General features: G+C 36.8%; 1 protein-coding gene and 1 pseudogene across 1 annotated transcript; both read left to right on the forward strand.

Annotated features, from left to right (window-relative positions):
• The first annotated feature begins 8,627 nt into the window (after nt 1-8,627).
• Nucleotides 8,628-8,727, forward strand: LOC113284800 (annotated as a pseudogene).
• Nucleotides 8,728-17,822: 9,095 nt separating this feature from the next.
• On the forward strand, nt 17,823-21,135 carry LOC113277896. The gene is made up of 5 exons (XM_026526868.1): nt 17,823-18,255; nt 18,507-18,557; nt 19,503-19,636; nt 20,392-20,492; nt 20,585-21,135. Exons 1-5 carry the CDS (start codon nt 17,878-17,880, stop codon nt 20,764-20,766), a joined length of 846 nt encoding a protein of 281 aa, XP_026382653.1. The 5' UTR covers nt 17,823-17,877; the 3' UTR covers nt 20,767-21,135.
• Nucleotides 21,136-21,948: the final 813 nt, after the last annotated feature.

A 21,948-nucleotide genomic window follows, 5' to 3' on the forward strand; every position in this document is an offset into this window, starting at 1 on the left:
TTTTAACCTTTGGTTTCTTCTTCTAAACCAGGTTAACGACTTAAAGACTTCATTGAAATTGTGAAGCCAGACCGATACTACTTTCTCGTAGTTGTGTGATTTGGTCTTGCCATTTTCTATCGTACGAGTTCAATTGAAAGAATTGGATTGATATTATATGTCCGATAGGGCAAGATAAAAAGTAATCACAAACATCTTCATCTCATCGTTTGTGATTCCACGATATCTTCTTTCGCCACGTCGATTAAGATTATTGTGAGGTGATTGATAATACTAGGCTGTTCTTCGGGAATATAAGTCCGGATTATCAATTGGTTCCTGTTCAACTTGATTTCTATCAAAAGACGGAACAAAACTAATAGGTATATTCGTGGGAGACGGATTTATCTATTATCGTAGACTTTTCTGTGTAATACAGATTTGTTTATTAAATTCTTCGACTTTGGGTCGTAGAAACTCTTAGTTGTGGGTGAGATCATCTAAGGGAATCAAGTACGTAGTATCCTGTTGGGATCATAGACGTAGGAGCATAACTGTATCTTGGATCAGTGTGAGATTGGTTTGGGTTCAACTACAGTCCAGACCTAAGTTAGTTTGAAGTAGGCTAGTGTCTGGAGTGGCTTAATACAGCGTATGTTCAATCTGGACTAGGTCCCGGGGTTTTATGAATTTGTGGTTTCCCCGTTAACAAAATGATGGTATCTGTGTTATTTCTATTTCCGCATTATATTGTTTATCTTTATAATTGAAATACCACGGGTTGTGCGTTAGAATCAATCAATTGGAAATCCAACCTTTGGTTGTTGATTGAAATTGATTGATACTTGAACATTTGTCTTTGGTACCTTTCAGGTTATCTCTCTAGTATTTGATAAAGACTCGCAGATTTCTATTTGCTTGAGTGTAGATCAAATCGAGAGATTGGGATATTAACTCTTTGATATACTTTTTTTTATCTAGATTGATTCCGACTGTCTAGTTGATTCTCTAGAAAATATATTGGAGTTTGTCCATACAGATTTCTAAGCGAAATATTGGGTGTGGTTGTTGTACTCCCGCTTTTTCAACCAGGACCGATTACTCCAATTACAAGGATCGATTACAACTCTTTTGTGATCGGTCATACTGATGTGTTTTCAAAGTTTTTGTAGTAATAAATAGAGTTCGTTCAAGACTTGTGAAGGTTGTGCTTTTAGATTTAAATTTTAAAACTAAAGACAATAAAGCAAATTAAAACTGATTATATTAGAGAGACCGGGGTTCAGGATTTTACCATTCACCAAAATTCATATAATTTAATGTTAATTTTTATCATGAAATTCTAGACAATATAACTCCAATCAAAATAAATTGTGATTCTAATCATTGCCCAAATTAGATTTTCAAAACATCAATTGTTAATCGCAAGCATGAAGTATCAAAAGCCCTAAACTAAGCATACTTTATCAAGAGAAAACACAACTAATTAATAAAAATCATTACTCAATTTTCATTCGGTGCAAATAATCATAAAAGAATTGCATAAATAAATTCAAATAAATTTTACCACATAACTTTTGGAAGAATGGGTTTAGCTCATCATGTTGGAAACACGCTCAAAATATGATTTCATTGCTCAAAGGTGCTTACAAATGATGAAAATGAGAGAGATCAAATAAATCAGGAATTTGCAACGCAAGGGAAACGTTACAAACCCACTGTTACAGAGTACGATAAATAGTATATGCCTCTGTCACGGTAGCTATACGACCCACAAGTTTATGTCATTGTCACTGTAGCTTTTACGACTGTTTCTGAGTGTCTAATGTTCTTCGTGTTCTTGAGGTGCAGCAGCAGCAGAAACGACTCTGCAACCTTTGATTTCTTCTCTACAGCTCACCAAATACCTCTGTTTCCACCCCTAACTCTCTATATCCCTTCTATGAACCCCGAAGCACCTTTATATATCCCACAGACTCCACATTTAATTCTCAAATCTTCTAAAAATATCTCCCATAACTTCGAGAGTAAAGAAAATAATCTCGAAGATATTTTCTTTCCCTTCTTGCTTTTCACGGTTCTGCATGCATCTAACACCCTCCAAACGAGTGTGATATGAGTCTCGGAGGAAATTTAAACTCTATCCACACGAAATCTTGCCAAATATAAAAAAAAAGAATTCGAGTATATACAGTTCTCGTGTTTCATCGTGACACGAAGTTTCCTTCCTTTTTTTACGTTGAAAAGGTCAGTACCTTCCCTGTTTCATCGAAACAGGTTATTACCAAATACATCCCATGAGAAATCCTGTCGCAATCTCGTCTAAATCTTCTCATAATTTCTCGCAGTTTACAAAACCAATTTTTCCCGCCAGTTTCGTGTTTGAACGAAGAAGAAAGAAGGTCCCCCCTATCCAGAGTAGGGGTGCTGATAGCAATTGACGCCCTGGGATGCCCCTTAGTAATTGAGGTGCCCCTTATCCAAAGTGGGAGTCCACATAGCAAATGAACTCTGGGGGTGCTCCGCATAATTTTTCGAGCTGATTTTTCAAAAATGTTTATTTTTTTCAAAAATACCTACAAGCACACAAAACACCATAATAAGTACAAATCGAGCACTAACAATACAGAACATTGAGAACAAAATATACACAAAAATGCATCTATCAAATACCCCCAAACTTATTATTTGCTAGTCCTCGAGCAAATCTAATCTAGAAAAATAAAAATGACTACACTTAGCACGTGCAGCAAGCTGTTAAACCACTAGGTGGACCTAGTGGCGGAGTGTTGTCTCCGGAGGGTTTACCAGAGGTGTACCCATAAAACCTTTATACTCCAGACCCTAGATATCTACACAGAACCTTGGAAGGCACTAAAGAATCTCCTTGGTTGGCATACTTATTGACTACAGGAGGAAGTACCCTGATGCGAAATTCCAATTGTTGTACACGAGTTTGCACTCAAGCATACTAAAATTCATATGAAGTGACAGAGCTCTACTCAGATAGTCGCACTATGGACATCAATATCCGGAGTCAAAACTAATCACATGGATAGATCAAGAAGATGGATATAGAAAAAAAAATAAATGGTTTTGATGTTTACTAGGTGAACAGTGTTTCTCATATCTGTCTGAAGGCCTCCGCCAAAATGAACCTATCCTAATGGACTGAGATACCGGTCTGACTAATATCAGCACACTGGCATATACAAGGGTACCAGTGGTCGACAATCCTAACTCTAGGTCAACACAACTGGCATATACAAGGGTTCCAGTGGTCGACTTTATTGAATTTATTCCAGTTGGTCTAATGGTCTGGTCTCTTCTTTTTTTTTTTTTTCTTTTTTTTTTTTTTTGTATCTCAATCACTCTAATCCACCCTAGCATTGGTAACAACTTGAATCGTGAGCCCCACCTAATCACATAGAGAAACATAGTTTAAAAACAAAACAAAATAAAAACAGAAGTGAAAAGGACTCAACGAGATATGGTGAAACTATCATGTTATTTCTAACACCTGAGCTTTGTGCTTTTATGAATAGACTCTTTAGATGTTTCCATCTAGTCAGATTCGTTCCTCAACTCCTATAACCAAAATGCTTCCATCCACTTAGATTGGTTAGTGTCATCCTTAACAGGCATAAATTTCTAGGATCTGGAGTTTATTTATTGCAACTAAAAGCTAACAAAAAGTTTCTTCCCCACCCCCAAACTTAAATCTAACATTGTCCTCAATGTTTCTAATGAAAGAGAAATACCAAACAGTAAAGTAACATGAGGAATTAGTAAAGAGAGAAGTCGGAAAGATAGTACCTGGGTGAAGAGAGAAATCAAAAACTAATATACAACAACATACAATCGCCTCGATGGTCAATCAAGGGTAAACAGGGTCCTCCATAGGGACCTCCTCAATATCATCTGTAGGAAAGGGCTCTAAAAAGGGTTTCAATTTCTGACCGTTAACCTTCGAAGAACTACTACCATCTGGTGTCTCGGTCTCAACAGCTCCATGAGGAAAGACAGTGCGAACAATAAAAGGACCCGTCCACCGAGAACGTAACTTCCCAGGGAAAAGATGCAAGCGGGTATCATACAGAAGAACTTTTTGACCTGGAGAGATATTTCTATCATGCACAAGTTTCATTTTGTTCTTATACTCCTTAGCACTATCGTATGCATCTCTACGAATCTCTTCCAACTCATTGAGATGGAGTTTCCTATGGGCTCCTGCCTTGTCAAGTGAAAAATTTAGCTGCTTAACATCCCAATAAGCTCTATGTTCTAACTCAACAGGTAAGTGACATGCCTTGCCATAGACTAGTCGATAAGGCGAAATTCCAATGGGGGTCTTAAATGCAGTACGGTAAGCCCGTAAGGCATCAGTAAGCCTAGACGACCAGTCTTTCCGATTAGGATTAACTGTTTTCTCTAATATACCGTTTATCTCCATATTGGAAACTTCTACCTGACCACTAGTCTGTGGATGATACGGGGTAGCTACCTTATGTGTAATACCATATTTCTTCATCAAAACCCTAAAAGGTCCATTACAAAAGTGCGACCCTCCATCACTAATTATAGCTCGCGGTGTACCAAAACGTGTAAGTATATTATTTTTCAAGAACTCAATCACAACCCTATGGTCATTGGTTTTACGCGCAGCCGCCTCAATCCACTTAGAGACATAGTCTACAGCGACAAGGATGTATAAGTTACCAAAAGAATTAGGAAACGGACCCACAAAGTCAATACCCCACACATCAAAGACCTCCATAACTAAAATAGGGTTCAAGGGCATCATGTTCCTACGGGAAATGGTTCCTAATTTCTGGCAACGTTCACAAGTCACACAGTAACTTTGGGAGTCTTTAAGCAACGAAGGCCAATAGAATACACACTGCAATATCTTAGCAGCAGTTTTCCTAGCACTAAAGTGACCCCCACAAGCATGATCATGAAAAAAGGAAATAATACTGGACTGGTCACTCTCAGGTATACATCTCCTAATAATATGGTATGGACAATACTTAAACAAATAAGGATCATCCCAGAAGAAGTGCTTAACCTCAGCTAAAAACCTAGAACGATCTTGTTTACCCCAATGTTGGGGCATTCGGCCAGTAACAAGATAGTTCACTATATTCGCATACCAAGGTAATTGCGTAACAAAGAACAATTGTTCATCAGGAAAGTTATCCCTTATAGGAAGGGAATCATCAGGGAACTAACAACTAGCCTAGACAAGTGGTATGCTACAACATTTTCGGCACCATTTTTGTCTCTAATGTCTGGAGAAAACTCTTGCCACAAAAGTATCCACCTAATCAATCTAGATTTTGTATCCTTCTTAGACAAAAGATATTTCAAAGCAGTATGATCAGTATATATGATGATCTTAGAACCTAAGAGATAGGGTCTAAACTTGTCTAAGGCAAACACAATGGCTAATATTTCCTTCTCAGTAGTGGTATAGTTCAACTGGGCATCATTCAGAGTTTTGCTAGCATAGTAAATCACATGAAGTAATTTGTTTTCTCGCTGACCTAGCACAACACCAATAGCATAATCTGAATCATCACACATGATCTCAAAGGGTAGGTTCCAGTTGGGTGGCTGGACTATGGGGGCGGTAGTGAGTAAATTCTTAAGCTTATCAAAAGCCTCTAAACAAGCACCATCAAAGACAAACTTAACATCTTTTGCAAGCAAAAGAGGTCTAGAAATTAAGCTAAAATCCTTAATGAATCGACGATAAAAACCTGCATGCCCTAAGAATGACCTAATATCTCTTACGGTTTTTGGGACCTGTAAAGTTTAATCAGGTCAACTTTGGCTTTATCTACCTCTATACCCTTAGAAGATACGATATGCCCTAAAACATTCCTGAACGAACCATGAAGTGACATTTCTCCCAATTAAGCACTAAATTCTTTTCCTTACACCTAGCAACACTAGTGACAAATGATGCAAGCACTCATCGAAAGACGAACCAAACACTGAAAAATCATCCATAAAGACCTCTAAGAACCGTTCTACCATGTCAGAAAATATGCTCATCATGCAACGCTGAAAAGTCGCAGGGGCATTACAAAGCCCAAATGCGTCTATACGCAAAGGTACCAAAGGGACAGGTAAAAGTGGTTTTCTCCTGGTCTTCTGGGGCAATAACGATCTGATTATATCCAGAATAGCCATCTAAAAAGCAGTAGTGACTATGTCCAGCTAATCTCTCTAGCATCTGGTCGATGAAGGGAAGGGGAAAGTGGTCCTTCCTAGTGACCTTGTTCAATTTCCTATAGTCAATACAAACACGCCAACCCGTGGTCACTCGGGTCGGGATTAACTCATTGTTATCATTCTGGACTACAGTAATACCGGATTTCTTGGGAACAACCTGAACGGGGCTGACCCACTTACTGTCTGAAATGGGGTAGATAATGCCTGCATCTAACAACTTAAGGACCTCGTTTCGAACTACCTCTTTCATATTAGGGTTTAGTCGACGTTGCATCTCCCTAGAAGGTTTGGTATCACTCTCTAAATAGATCTGATGCATACAAACAGTGGGACTTATACCCTTAATGTCAGCTATGGTCCACCCTAAAGCTTCCTTGTTGTTTTGAAGGACGGTTACTAGCCTACTTTCCTGGTCACTATCCAAGACGGAAGAAATAATCACAGGTAAAGTCTCAGACGGGCCTAAAAACATATATTTCAGGGAATCTGGCAATGGTTTTAGGTCCAACTTAGGAGGCTCTTCTAACGAAGGAACTAGGGTAGACTTAGAAACTGGTAGTGGTTCGAACTTAGGTTTCCATTCATTACTAGTATATAACAAAGGGGTTGAATCTAACAAAGCATTCACCTCATTAATCACATTATCATCATCAAAATCAATCCCAAAGTGAGCTAGGCATTTCTCTAATGGATCTTCTAACAAAGTGTTTGGTAATGACTCCTCGACTAATGTTTCTATCATGTTCACCTCTTCTATGTTCGAGTCATCTAGTTCAGAGGGTAGCTTACTAATATTAAAAATGTCCAGATCAATAGTCATATTACCAAAAGACAATTTCATAATACCATTTCGACAGTTAATGATCGCATTGGATGTAGCTAAAAACGGACGACCTAAAATTACCGGTATCTGGTTCTCTGGGTCAGGGACAAGTTGGGTATCTAGAATAACAAAATCCACTGGATAAATAAACTTGTCAACCTCTATGAGAACATCCTCGATCACACCACGAGGAATTTTAACGGACCTATCAGCTAATTGAAGTGTCATCTTGGTAGGTTTCATCTCACCAAGTCCTAGCTTAAGGTACACATGATATGGCAGTAAGTTCACACTAGATCCTAAGTCAAGCAACGCTTTCTCAACACGGTATTTACCTATTGTGCAAAAAATGGTAGGGGACCCTGGGTCTTTATACTTAGGAGTAGTGGTATTCTGAATAATAGAACTAACGTGACTAGCTAGAAAGGATTTCTTCTGGACATTAAGCTTTCGCTTTCGCGTACACATATCCTTGAGAAACTTGGCATAAGAGGCAATCTGCTTAATTGCATCTAGCAGTGGAAGGTTGATAGTTACCTGCTTAAAAACCTCCAATATATCATTAAAATTGGACTCCCTCTTAGGTGGAACTAGCAGCTGTGGGAATAGGGCTCTAGGGACAAAGCCGGGCTCAATATGACCCTCATTGGTCTCTTTAGAAACTCTATCAGTCTCCTCAGTTTCTGGTTCAGAAGGGTGAACTACAACATGTTCACTATCAGGCATGGAAACCTTGTTGTCTATCACTCTACCACTCCTAAGGGTTTTAATAGCATTCACATGATCAGATGTTCTTTCACCTATTTCATTAATTCCTGTAGGGTTGGGTTGAGTCTGACTAGGAAACTTACCTCTTTCTCTTAAAGACTCATTTATCTGACTAACCTGGGTTTTCAACTTGGAAATAGCCTGAGAGTTAGCCTGACCTATTCTCTTATTTTCTTCTAAACCTTGAGCAACAGATTGCTGAAACTGCACAGTGTTACGAGTTAACAAAGCAAGAGACTCTTCTAAACTCATAATCTTCTTATCTGAAGGGTTCTGAAACTGTGTCGGAGCTGAAGGATTCTTAGTGTAGCCAAAACCTGGGAGAACCTGAGCATTACTAGACTGGCCTTGATTCTGGCCCTTGGACCAAGAAAGGTTTGGATGGTTTCTCCAGCCAGGGTTATAGGTTTCTGAATATGGGTCAAACTTCTGTCGGTTATCAAATCTAGTGTTGTTATAAAGAGCATTGGCTTGCTCTCCAACAGCATGGCCTTCCCAAAAAGGCTCATTTCTTCCACTACTACCACTAGAATGACCTAATTCTAAGGCTTCTAACATTTTGGCTATAGCTGCTATTTTGGCATCTGACTCATGAGATCCTTCTACCCTATTAACATTTCATCTACTTAGAAGAATTATTTTCTGGGGTTCCCTACTATTTTCCCGTTGTTGGGTCTTATCGGCGATTTCATTCAAAAATGTCATCGCTTCATCAACATTTTTATTCTCAAACCCACATGTGCATAAGGACTCAACCATGGTTGTTGTTGAATAATATAAACCCTCATAGAGGATCTGAACTAACCTAACCTTTTCCAAACCATGATGAGGACATTGAGATATCAAGTCATTGAACCTTTCTAAGTACCTATATAAAGATTCTCCTTCTTGTTGGGAAAAACTACATATTTGTGTCCTAATAGACGATGTTTTATGCCTTGGGGAAAACTTATGTATAAAGGCAGAAGTAAGTTGGTCATAGGTTTCAATTGACTCAGAGTCCAAACTATACAGCCAAGATTTGGCTTTATATTTTAAGGAAAAGGGGAATAATCTAAGTTTCAACGCGTCATCACTTAGGTTCTTAATTTTTAGAGTACTACGAACTTCCTCAAATTCCCTAACATGAAAATAGGGGTTCTCATTCTCCTTCCCTAAAAACATTGGGAGCATCTGTAAAGTCCCAGGTTTCAGTTCATAATTTGCCTCGGTTTCAGCTAACTTGATACAATACGGACGAGAGGTCCTAGTTGGGTTTAGCAAAGCTTTCAAAGTTGTCATTTCTGGCACTACCAAAGAAGAAGGAGTACTGGGGGTACTTTCCTCACGAAGAGACAGATTCTCAAAACTGAAGTTTCCAAAAACGGGGCTCTCAAAAGAAGAGTCTTCGAGCTCCCCGCCTTCACAAGAAGAACTACTAGGTTTGTCACTAATCAAACGAACTAGAGTGTTTCTTTTCCAAGCACGTTTAAAAACTTCGGGCATACACTAGAAAAACAAAATCAAAAAGAAAAGTCCTAAAACGGAAGGGATGTTCTATGCAAACACAAACAAGGTTGACTACCACAGCAAACCTATTGATTTCTAGCAAACAAAAAGCATGATGGCTCCACTTAGATTGTTTCTAAACCAGCTTCTAATCCTTCGAACGGGAATTCGTTACAATTTAAGCAAACCCCTCTGGAATCAACCCGAGTCAAAGTAAGTTGAATAAAGGCGAGGTAAGCTTGGTGGAGCTTTGATACCCAAGGCCTTACCGTATTACAAGGCGGCGCAGTCACGCATTCAACTTACAGAAACCGTCAAGAACTTCGAAGTATGCTTAAAATAGTAACCAATATTTTTCGAATGACTTTCCTGTTAAGCTCGTTACCCTATCGGTCTCGTTCTAGTCAAAATTTTAGGCTTAGGTTCGCGTTTGGTGTCGTATTCCTAAGGAGGGCAAGAAGAGAACGGTGATGAAATCCGAACCCTTATCTTGTATGGACAGTTCTTGCCCTTTACTAAGAAATCAAAGCAGCCGTTTTCAAGTCCTTAACATATATGCATACGAAGGAAGACAGTAACTCGCTGACAGGGGATTCGCGAGTGTTTCGACAAACTTACCTCCCGTACCAGACGGGGGATGAACCTTTGTAGTCGACTCGGGCCACGACTCCTATGTCATGTACGAACCCGAGGGGCCGAGGTGATATCGTAATCACCGTCCTTCTCTGCAAACAGTTTATATTTACCCTTCCGTAGGGTTTAAAAATAATGTCCCAAAATTTAAAGTCCAAAGTCCAAAAATATAAAGTGCAATAGAAAAAGAAAGTCTAAAAAAAATAAAAATGTCTCTCTTTTCTTTTTTTCTCTCTTTTTTTTATATAAAAAAAATCTTGTTCTTTCGCTCCTTTCGCCTTGTCTTTTACTCCAGTCTTTAAGTATTCACCAAAAGCTTTGGCAAAATTTTCTTTCGCTCCAAATTCCAAAATCTGAAAGAAAAAGACAAAAACTCAAAAACGTAAAGAAGAACAAATAAATTAAAAACCTTAAAAAAAAATCTAAAAACTCTAGCCTAAAGACAAGTCCGCGTCGGCGGCGCCAAAAATTTGATGCGTTTTCAAATTTGTTGTAGTAATAAATAGAGTTCGTTCAAGACTTGTGAAGGTTGTGCTTTTAGATTTATATTTTAAAACTAAAGAAAATAAAGAAAATTAAAACTGATTATATTAGAGAGACCGGGGTTCAGGATTTCACCATTCACCAAAATTCATGTAATTTAATGTTAATTTTTATCATGCAATTCTAGACAATATAACTCCAATCAAAAGAAATTGTGATTCTAATCATTGCCTAAATTAGATTTTCAAAACATCAATTGTTAATCGCAAGCATGAAGTATCAAAAGCCCTAAACTAAGCATACTTCATCAAGAGAAAACACAACTAATTAATAAAAATCATTACTCAATTTTCATTCGGTGCAAATAATCATAAAATAATTGCATAAATAAATTCAAATAAATTTTACCACATAACTTTTGGAAGAATGACTTCCTTCATCGCCCCAGAAGATTGGGTTTAGCTCATCATGTTGGAAACACGCTCAAAATATGATTTCATTGCTCAAAGGTGCTTACAAATGATGAAAATGAGAGAGATCAAATAAATCAAGAATTTGGAACGCAAGGGAAACATTTAAACCCACTGTTACAGAGTACGATAAATAGTATATGCCTCTGTCACTGTAGTTATACGACCCACAAGCTTATGTCGTTGTCACTGTAGCTTTTACGACTGTTTCTGAGTGTCTAATGTTCTTCATGTTCTTGAGGTGCAGCAGCAGCAAAAACGACTCTGCAACCTCTGATTTCTTCTCTACATCTCACCAAATACCTCTGTTTCCACCCCTAACTCTCTATATCCCTTCTATGAACCCCGAAGCACCTTAATATATCCCACAGACTCCACATTAATTCTCAAATCTTCTAAAAATCTCTCCCATAACTTCGAGAGTAAAGAAAATAATCTCAAAGATATTTTCTTTCCCTTCTTGCTTTTCACGGTTTTGCATGCATCTAACACCCTCCAAACGAGTGTGATATGAGTCTCGGAGGAAATTTAAACTCTCTATCCACACGAAATCTTGCCAAATATAAAAAAAAATCCGAGAATATACAGTTCCCCCGTTTCATCGTGACACGAAGTTTCCTTCCTTTTTTACGTTGAAAAGGTCAGTACCTTCCCTGTTTCATCGAAACAGGTTATTACCAAATACATCCCATGAGAAATCCTGTCGCAATCTCGTCTAAATCTTCTCAGAATTTCTCGCAGTTTACAAAACCAATTTTTCCCGCCAGTTTCGTGTTTGAACGAAGAAGAAAGAAGGTCCCCCTATCCAGAGTAGGGGTGCTGATAGCAATTGACGCCCCCGGGGTGCCCCTTAGTAATTGAGGTGCCCCTTATCCAAAGTGGGAGTCCACATAGCGAATGACCTCCGGGGGTGCTCCGCATAATTTTTCGAGCCGATTTTCCAAAAATGTTTATTTTTTTCAAAAATACCTACAAGCACACAAAACACCATAATAAGTACAAATCGAGCACTAAAAATACAGAACATTGAGAACAAAATAGACACAAAAATGCGTCTATCACATACCAATTACCAGGATCGGTTACACCAATTACAAATATCGATCATACCATCTAAGGTGATTACTTAGGATCTGTTATACTCATAAAAGTCATACCAATACATAAGTCAGGCATTGTGACTAGTTTTACCAAGATACATAACAAGTTATGATCGGTTCTACTAACTCACACATATTGGTAATCCAAAGATATGCAATGAATAACAATACCAATAAGCCTAGCGATTTCCCTTTAGATTCGTAAAACAAGTTCATGAATGTACTTCCTTTAAATCAATGTAAACATTGTTTCCTAGGATGAAATATTCACCTTTACCCATACACATAATCACAATAGCATTCAAACGATTATGTCGATGTCTTATATACGAAGTTCAAAAGATAGGCGTTATACTTTGTATTCTAATTCCTTAACACTATGTCTACTAGAGTATAATCATTCATAGCTTCGCAGCTACGTTTTCAATATAGCACGACTTGAAAGATACGTTGGGAATGAAATAGTTCAATTCAAAATATTACTAACCTCAAGAGGAAGGATGATGTCGTCGATGTAGTTTCTTACTTCTTCACATTCTTTAAGTCTTCGAGTAATACTTGTATGTCTCATTATCCTAATCTTTCTAGCCTAACCTATACGAAGTTGTCTCTAGTACATAATCAAGCGACTCTTTATTTGAGTTTTGATTCACTAAAATATGACAACCAAACTTGACATACTAATGCTTGGTGGGTTCAACCGATCTATGCTCTGACACAATGTCTGTCTTTATTGATAAAATTATGATTTTATCGTAGAATGATAACCACTGGAAATGCGTATGACAGGGCATGTATGTACTGAAACTTTGGCCCCGATAACTTCAGTTAGAAGTTATATATGTTCTTATTGGCATATTGTTTAAACACTTATAGTTACTACTTATAGTCTTCGAAACAAAGTCCTTATAAGGTTTATAGATAAAGACGATTTCAACAAAGTGGACGAAAAATGTCCTTGATGTGTGTGGGGGTATCTTACTGTTCTCAGGGATGTTCGTCCTACGAGATGGCCAGCAAACTGTCTAACCTCCTTCTTGTATGAAATCATGTGGTTTATTATTTGTAATATACATAATGATGTACGAATCTTGAAGATATTAAAAAGTTAATTTTCAGAATTAAGGAGCTTGTCAAAGCAAAAGAGCAACATGAAAACCATCATTTGAAGAAGAATATTAAAACTTATGTGTGGATATATTTCCAGAAACCTCTACTAACCGGAATACCTCTTGTCTTGTTGTAATAAGAATTAAACATTTCTGTATCGAGTGCAAATACTTCATGGTCCCGGGATTATTTTACAACTCTAGTCGCATTATTGATCACGGGGATGCCCTGTGTTCTAGGATGAAATCAAACTCAAAAGGAATGGTAAAGCTAGTCATTCCTCCAATATTAGAAGTACTCCACCTAATAAGATCATGGTTGCTAGATGGATGCCTTCACAACTAGTTGTTGCTTCTTCAGACTCTGATTATATTGCTGAAATTATCAATTCCATTAAAGCTCATCCGAATGTGGTAATAGATATTCAAAAATATTCCGATCAATTGTGAACATAATAAAACCCTTAGGAAATCTATTTGAGCTAGTCAGTGTGAGCTTCCACCCATCCTTCCTTTTTTGTTAGTGACTTTAATTCCCTTATAGGAACAGAAGATAAGACTGAGGGTCTAGAGGTTGATAATGAGGATTTCTTTAATCTTAAGATTTTTTGGTAATTTGTTTGATTTGGATGATCCTGGTTTCTATGATCCTAGGTTTACTTGGTCTAATATGCAAACTGGAACTGGTCTTATCTTGGAAAAACTTGATAGATGTCTTATCAATCAATATGTTGAATTGCTCTTTCTTAAACTTTGTGTGAAAAAATTACCAAGAGATTAATTCTGAAGATGTATGCATGCCTAAACCCTTTCATTTTATGGTCATGTAGGTTGAGTCCCTTATTTGTAGGGATATCATACTTAATTCTTGATAGGTAAATTTTATGGGTTCTACCGGTTTTTAAGCTAAGAGCAAAAATTCTTAGTGCTAAAAAAGGTCTACAGGATTGGAATAAATCTTCATTAAATAATATTCAAACTAATATATCTACCTCTAGGAATGAATTAACTGAAACTCAAACTTCAACCTAACTAATCTTAGTTTTATCACTAGAGTCAGAGATAGGTTGGCTTTTCTATATAACCTTGAGAAACTAGTTTGGAAGGATAAAATCCAGAAAGATATGGCTCATGAAATGAGATAAAATTCTCTACTTTTATAGAGTCGCCCTCTTTCAAAGAAAAAGAAATGTTATTGGTTTAAGGATAATTCTCGAAATACTCTGACTGATACGGAAAGTATAAGAACATCCTTTATAAAGTATTTAAATACCTTTATTCTTCTCATCCCCTTGATTTCAGGATGTTATCCTTCAAAACCTTTCTGCTAAATTATCTATGGAGGACAATAATGTTCTCAATACTCCTCTCTCTGTTGTTGAGATTAAAACAAAATGTTTCCTTTCAAATGGGAGGAAAATTGGTTTATGGACCTGATAGATTTACAAGTATTTTTATTTTATTCTTATCAAAAGCATTGGGATATTTTTGGCGAATATGACATTGATAAGGTTCATACTTGCTTTAGAATTGGTCATGTGGCCAAATTCTTAAATCATACCAGTATAGATTTTATCCCTAAGGCCCCCATTGCTGAGCTTGTCTCTCAATATCGACTCATTGGCATGTGTAATTTTGTCTATAGAATCATGTCCAGAACCTTAGCTAACTTGTTGAAACATCTTATGGATAAACTCATATCTCGAAATCAAAGTGATTTTGTCCTCAAACTTAGATTTTTGCATAACATCCTTCTTGTTAATAAGGTTATTTACTCTTTTAATCATTATAAAGGTAAAAAAAAAAAGGATAGCTGCCACAAAACATGATATGTTTAAAGCCTATGACAAATTGAAGTGGTCATTTCTAAGTAAGGTTCTTATGAAGCTTAGTCTGTGTAGTTATTGGGTTAATTTCTAATAATTCAATATCACTTTACAACATCATGTTATGTTCTTTTGAATGGTGTTCTTATTGGATTGATCAAGACAGAAAGGGGTATGAGACAGGGAGACCCTCATTCTCTCCCTATCTTTATATCCTCTGCGCTGAGGCTTTATTTGCATATATTGACAAACTCACTAGGATTGGTATTATAGAAGGTGTTACAGTTTGTAAGAATGCACCCACCATTATTCATCTCTTATTTGTTGATGATTGTCTCATTTTTATCTAAAGCCGATGTGAATGATCTACAAAACATTAAAGATTATCTTCAAAATTATTGTTTAGCCTCTGGCCAGGAAATCAATTATGATAAATCCGGTATTCTTTTTAGCAAGAAAATTCCTGACTACGTGATGGATCAGTTGTTTCACATACTAAACATCTATACTCGTGATCTAGGGGAATAATACATGGGGTACTCCTATCTTTTTTCAAGCGTCAAAAATCTAAAAACTCATTGGGTATTATTTAAACTGTTGATGCTAGAATAACTACCTAGTATCACAAGCTCCTTTCTTATGATGTTAGAACCTATCTTGTTAAACATATTGGTCAAGCTATTCATGTTTACAGATGGTTGCTTTTCTTATTCCTAAGTACCTCTGTTGAAAAATGAACTCTTACCTTTGTTAGTTCTGGTAGAGTGAAACTCTTGATGCCAAAGATAGGAAACTCCATTTTCTAGGGGTTGGATTCCTTTATTCTCCAAAATCAGAAGGTGGTCTTGTTTTTAGAAAAGATGAACCGAATAACCTGGCTATGCTATCTGGAGTACTTTGAAATTAGTTGATAATCTTGATTGTCTCTTAGGTTTTGTCGTTAAAGCTAGATACTTCACAAAACTGATTTTTTGGATGTTGCTCTTGGACTTAGAGATGTATTCATATTATTATGAAGCTCATCAAGCCTTTGATCTCTTGGATTATGGGAAATGACAAATATATTGACCCCTGGTGTGATAAGTGGATCCTAACTTTGGGTTATGCTAAGGCAAATCCACATGTTCAAGATCTTAGTATTAAAGTTTTTTATTTCATTAATCATGAAACTAGAAACTGGAATACAAGCAGATTAAACACCTACTTTGAAAATGCTTCTATTAAGAAGATTGGTGCTACTCCCTTAAGCCATATTTGCACTCCTGGTATAAGGAGATTTTAAAGAATGACATATTTAATTCTAAACATTCATACTTGTGTCTTAGAGGTATCATACCTTCCTCAAGTAGTGAACTTTTGAAGTGCATTTGTAAACTTAGAGCCCCTTATTGTATTCATTTTTTTTATGGAAGGATGCTAGAAATGTCATACTAGCTAAATCGGTTCTTCAATTCGGGATGCACAGGGCTTTTATTCAGTGTTCCATATGTTCTATTCATAATGAGTATGTGAAGCGTGCTCTTGTTATACGTCCTTTTGCTAGTCGTGTCTAGTTTCTTTCTCTCTTTTCGCTTGCATACCTCACATTCCAACAGTAAATCCTTTTTCGATTTGATTTCTTTTTGGATTATTGACCATATGTCTCGTCTTGCTGAGGATTCTAAGTGTTTATTTGTTGCTACCTTGTGGTCCATTTGGAATAGTTGGACTAACCTTATTCTAAATGCTAAAATAGAGAACTCGACGGGGTCTCTAGACCCCCAATATTTTTTTGGATCCTAGTGCAAAATTGGTTGGTTTTCTCGAAACATTAATCAATTGTGGGAGCAAACTCAATGGTAGTAAAGATATTTTTATTTGTTAAAGGGTTAGAATATAAAATTTTGAAAAAGATTTTATTTGACCCCGCTCAGTTTTTTTATTTTTGGCTCGTTACTGCTAGCAATGATAAATGGATGCCACCCCCACCTCTTCCTATTTCTTTTGAATGGACAAAGTGAAACAATGATGGTTCCTTTGATGATTCTTCTTGGCTAATGGTGTAGGATATGTGATGAGAGACCATACAGATAAAACCTTAGTATTTGAAGTTACTTCTCCATCAAAACCCGAGACCCAAACCATCTGGGAAGTCTTGAAGAAAGCTGTACAAAATTATATTAATTTTTGAAAAAGATTTTATTTGACCGTGCTCAGAATTTTTTACGGCTTCGTCACTATTAACAATGATAGATGGACCCCGTTTTTTTGGATGAACAAAGTGGAGCACAAATGGTTCCTTTAATGATCTTTCCTTGGCTAATTATGTAGGATATGTGATGAGAGACCATACAAATAAAACATCATTTTATACAACCTTGGTGTTTGAAGTTACTTCTCCATCAAAAACTGAGTCCCAAACAATCTGGACAGTCTTGAAGAAAGCTGTAGAACTGAATCTTACGCATATAATATTGGGGGTAATGCAAAGCAATTGATTGACCAGGAAAGTTTGATCAAAGAACATATGCTCTTTTCAAATGCATCTCTTTTTATTGTTCTAAGCTTGTGGCTCGTAAATTTACTCTCAAAAGCATCACTTCATTGAAACGGTAAGCGCGTTTGGATATAATTCTGCTTCTCCAGAAGTAGAAGTCAGAAGCAGAAGTCAGAAGTCCAGATATTTTACTTCACAAAAAGTCGACTTTTCTGCTTCTAGAAGTCGTTTTTAAATTCTACACCCAAACTGACTTCTTACTTTTTGATTTCTAGAAGTCAAAAAATTACTTCCGGATGTGTAACCAAAAGCGATATAAGTCTCACCGTGAAAAATCCGTAGTCAATGTCAAACGACTAAGATTGACCAAGAGATTCTATTGAGTTCCATAACATAGTAAAGTTCGCCACAAATGTCTGTCACAGATTTCATCTTCTTCATTTTTTGTTTCTGCTACTACTCCATTATTCAGTTCTAGTTAAATGAGTTCATCTTCAATGTTATCTCTAAACAATACTTCTTCAACTCTAACTTCAAATTTCTCTACAAAATTACATTCATTCAAACGAAATGCCCAAACCCCAATTCTCATTTCAAATGGGGGGTTTCTCAAAACCCAGAGTAGTAGTAAATTTCTATTGAATTCACATATTATAAGATCTTCTTCTTCTTCTAGGTTAATTGCATTTTGTGCTAAAAATCAAAGTGTTATTTTTGAAGAAGAAGAGATTCAAAAAGAAGATGGGGTTATTGAAAGTGAGCAGCTTAATGTTGAAATCGGAAACCCTCCTCCAATGATTCTTCCTGTTTCTAAATTGAATAATCAAGTATTCTTTCTCTTGGCTTTCATTGCTGCCTCGGTAATTATCTTTCTCACTCACTTGCTGTGGAATTTTGTTTGCTCTGCAGCCTGCCAACGCTCAATTGCTCGATCTTGATCTCTATTTGTTAGTGTTGGGATAATAATGTAACGTGGATCGCTTTTTAACCGTGTGATATGTGGATTTGGCAATTCTAGATGATATTTTGCACTAAGTTTTGAAAACATTTGAAATGGAATTTTTCATTTTGTTGTGAAAACTGACAATGCACAGCGTTCCTGTGGTTGCAGACTTCCATAGCATTTACCAGCCTTGTCGTAGCAGCTGTGCCGGCATTATATGTAAGTCGGTCTTTTTACTTGGAATTTCTTTTTTTTCCTTGCACATTTAATGCATCTCAGGCTAGGAATGTATAAATCACTATGCTAGCTGATCATTGTATATACCTCATGGAATGATGGATGGTACTTTTCCTGTACTCAGGGACGGGCCTAGCAAGGGGCTGACCCGGGCTATAGCCCGTCCCAATTTTTGAGCCAACAATATTTTGCATGGGAGCATTTCTTAGAATAAGTATTCTGCCCACCTTTTATTATAATTAATCAATAAAATTTAGCCCAAATGACGTATTTTAGTCCATAATTTGACTTAAAGCATAACTTTTTTTCTCTCCGATCGTGTTTTGCTATTAAGTTTGTAGATATAAAATTTTATTTGTCTAAATCCCACCTAATAACCTATTATGCAATTCGTTCTAATAAAAGATTTTCCGCTCGATGATCCATGATAGTATATAGCCCTACCATAAGAAAAATTCTGGATCCGTCTCTGCCTGTACTCCATAGAAACATTTATGTTTGTTCCCATTGCCTGCAGATTACCATACCTCTTTATATTTTGTTACAGACTCCCTGCTGACTAAAATCTGACCTTCTTTGAGCCCGATGTGATGCTGAATTATATACCCTTATTTGTTTTTGATTTGTCAGTACCCAGTACGGTAGTGTAACCATCTTCAAGTGAAGAGGTCTCAATTTCTACTGTGGTCTGAACCAGAATTAAACTAGAATGCTTTAGGTTCATGGTCCAAAAAAAATTTGGCGTGGAGGTTTAAATTCAAAAAAAATTGTGGTTTGAGTTTAAACGTTGATATTAGCTTTATACTTTAAGTTTGTTCTGAACTGTTCACTCTTTTATTGGTCTGAGCAAGATAAGACTGTTCTATTGTTGCATGGACCCTGGAGTACCCCGAGTGATTTTCCTATTTCACTTTTGTTCCTGTTTAGGCAATGGGAAGAGCTGCAATATCTCTTTCAAAGCTGGCTGATACAGCTCGAGAAGAACTCCCTAGTACAATGGCCGCAATCAGGCTTTCAGGCATGGAGATTAGTGATCTTACTCTGGAACTGAGTGACTTGAGGTAAGAACTTAATTTTAGGTTCATCCTTCTACCATTGTGTGCTATCAAGGAAGATGTGTGGATATTAAAATCTTTTGAAACTTGTGCATCTATGACTTGGCCGTCATTCTTGTTATATTGCATAAAAAATCTTTAGCTGTCTTTTTTATTAAGGGGGAGGGATTGCTGTTGTCTCTCAGGGATAGCCTTGGTGCTAAGTACCTACCGTAAGCTCTTTGCAATTCTCACGGTTCTTTTATTTGCATGAGGATGCTACCTTTCCTTCACTTTATTTTGAGACATATGTCACCCTTTACATTATTGATCGGCTTGATGCTAGAGACCTGTTTTAAGCTCTTTGTAATTTTCATGGGTCTTCTTTTCGCATGAGGATACTACCTCCTTCACTTTATTTTGAGACGTAGATCACCCTTTACATGATTGACCAAGTGGAAGTTTGGACCACTCCCAAAAGTCCTGATAACAGATGTCCTAAAAGAAAAAGATTTTGTCGAAGAGATTTAGTTTTTCTCTGTTCCCTCTGTCCTCCACTTGATATCATTTATCTTCTACAATTTTAATCTATTTAACTTGATCCCAAGACATGCCAAAGTTTTTTTTCTCATATTTTAATTATTGTCTTTTCTTTAGAACTTAGTATCCTAGTTCAGGTGGTAGAAATCTGCTTCTTAACATATTTTCACCTAGTTGAGATGTGTTGAACCCTAGTTGACTTGCTTCTGCATCTAACATCATCTATTGGATGCATCACTCAGCCAAGAGATATCAGATGGAGTTAACAAGTCGGCTCAAGCTGTTCAAGCAGCAGAAGCTGGGATACGTCAAGTTGGAACTATTGCCAAACAGCAAGCCGTATGTATGTTGCTGAAAATCTAACTCTTGTTTCCTCATATATCCTTTTTTTTCTTGCCTCTCTGCTTCTAAAATGGTATCGTTCACATTATACAGCAATGATACAGGAGAGAGCCAACTTACCTGTTATCTCCATACAACCAGTGGTTGTAGGGGCGGCAAAGAAGACATCTCGTGCTGTTGGCAATGTCACAAAGACGTTAATGAATATGATAACACGAGGTGAGTCTACCTCTGACGATGAAGATCATGGAAATGATAGAATTGATCTCTTCTGATCATCGTTTGTGGGTTCCGAAAAAGTTTGCAACTTCTTTCCATATCTTAACCCTGTATATATTTCAAAAGTTTTGCTCAGTAATCCTAATAGATTTTTTTTTTACTGTTCGAGTACAATTCTTAATAAATATTCTTTCGTTCATAGTTCAAGAATACCGTCTGAACTGCATATCCAAAATGACAAACTTTGGATTTGCTAATGCTTAGTTTCTCCATACTGATCGCTTTGTGAGTGTACGTTTTATAACCTATTTTGGACTTCGCATAAAGATTGTACCAATTTGATTACAGAGAACAAAAAGATGGGTGAAATTGTTATCTTACAGGCAGGGATTTGGACAGTTGCACTTCTTATTTTACTCCCTCCTTCCAAGTTATAATGGTCTAGATGGTTTTTCACATAGATTAAGAACAGATTTCATTGTTTTTGCTAAAACCATTTAGCCTTTAAAGTATCTTGATTATTTTTTTTATCATGATATACTCAATGCAAAAATTTAGAGTAAATTATTGTTTTGCATAATAAATATGGTTCAGAAAGGATCCAATGTTCACTAATTTCTATAAGAGATGAAAATGTGAAGGAAACTTACCATTGTACACTTATTTAGCATCTCTCTATCTGTTGGCTACTGCTTTCTGTATCCCACTAAATCTCTGTTTCACCTGTATCCATCTGTTTCGTATCTTCTTCTCCTAATGCTTTCAATGACACTAAGGTGTTCGTGTGAGGGATTCCAAATTGAAAATCCCCCCCAAAATTCCCCAGCAAGTCGAAAGATGAAACCGTGGGAACGTAACGGTTGACATTTTTAGCACAACAATCATAGCATAGAAGGCAACCACTATTTGTAAAGGTGATCGGTATGACATTAACATGACTACACTCTTGACTCCAAATCACATCCCCAGTATTATTTATATTCTCCTTCAGAAACCATATCTCAAGACCTCTCTTAAATTTATAATATGTGCATTAAACATCGCCTATAACCAGTAGTGTACCAAAAATTGGCCAGAGTACCATCTCGTGGCAAACAAGGTGGTGGTGGAAGTTTGAGGAACTCTTCTTCATCCAAATCGAAGGCAACAATGGTTCCTTCCTTACCTAGCCAATGAACAGCTCCATTCGCAAATGCACCAATTTGTTTATGAAATAACACATAGTCCATCTTCATAAC

The sequence above is a fragment of the Papaver somniferum genome, chromosome 5 (genome assembly GCF_003573695.1).
Source record: "Papaver somniferum cultivar HN1 chromosome 5, ASM357369v1, whole genome shotgun sequence".
Taxonomy (NCBI): domain Eukaryota; kingdom Viridiplantae; phylum Streptophyta; class Magnoliopsida; order Ranunculales; family Papaveraceae; genus Papaver; species Papaver somniferum.

What these genes read in the sequence shown, in the direction of transcription:
- LOC113277896 (XM_026526868.1), top strand. Translation starts at nt 17,878, where the DNA reads ATGAGTTCATCTTCAATGTTATCTCTAAACAATACTTCTTCAACTCTA. An exon ending in TGGCTTTCATTGCTGCCTCG is followed by an intron (nt 18,256 to 18,506) that starts GTAATTATCTTT and finishes CTGTGGTTGCAG; the next exon opens with ACTTCCATAGCATTTACCAG. An exon ending in CTGGAACTGAGTGACTTGAG is followed by an intron (nt 19,637 to 20,391) that starts GTAAGAACTTAA and finishes TGCATCACTCAG; the next exon opens with CCAAGAGATATCAGATGGAG.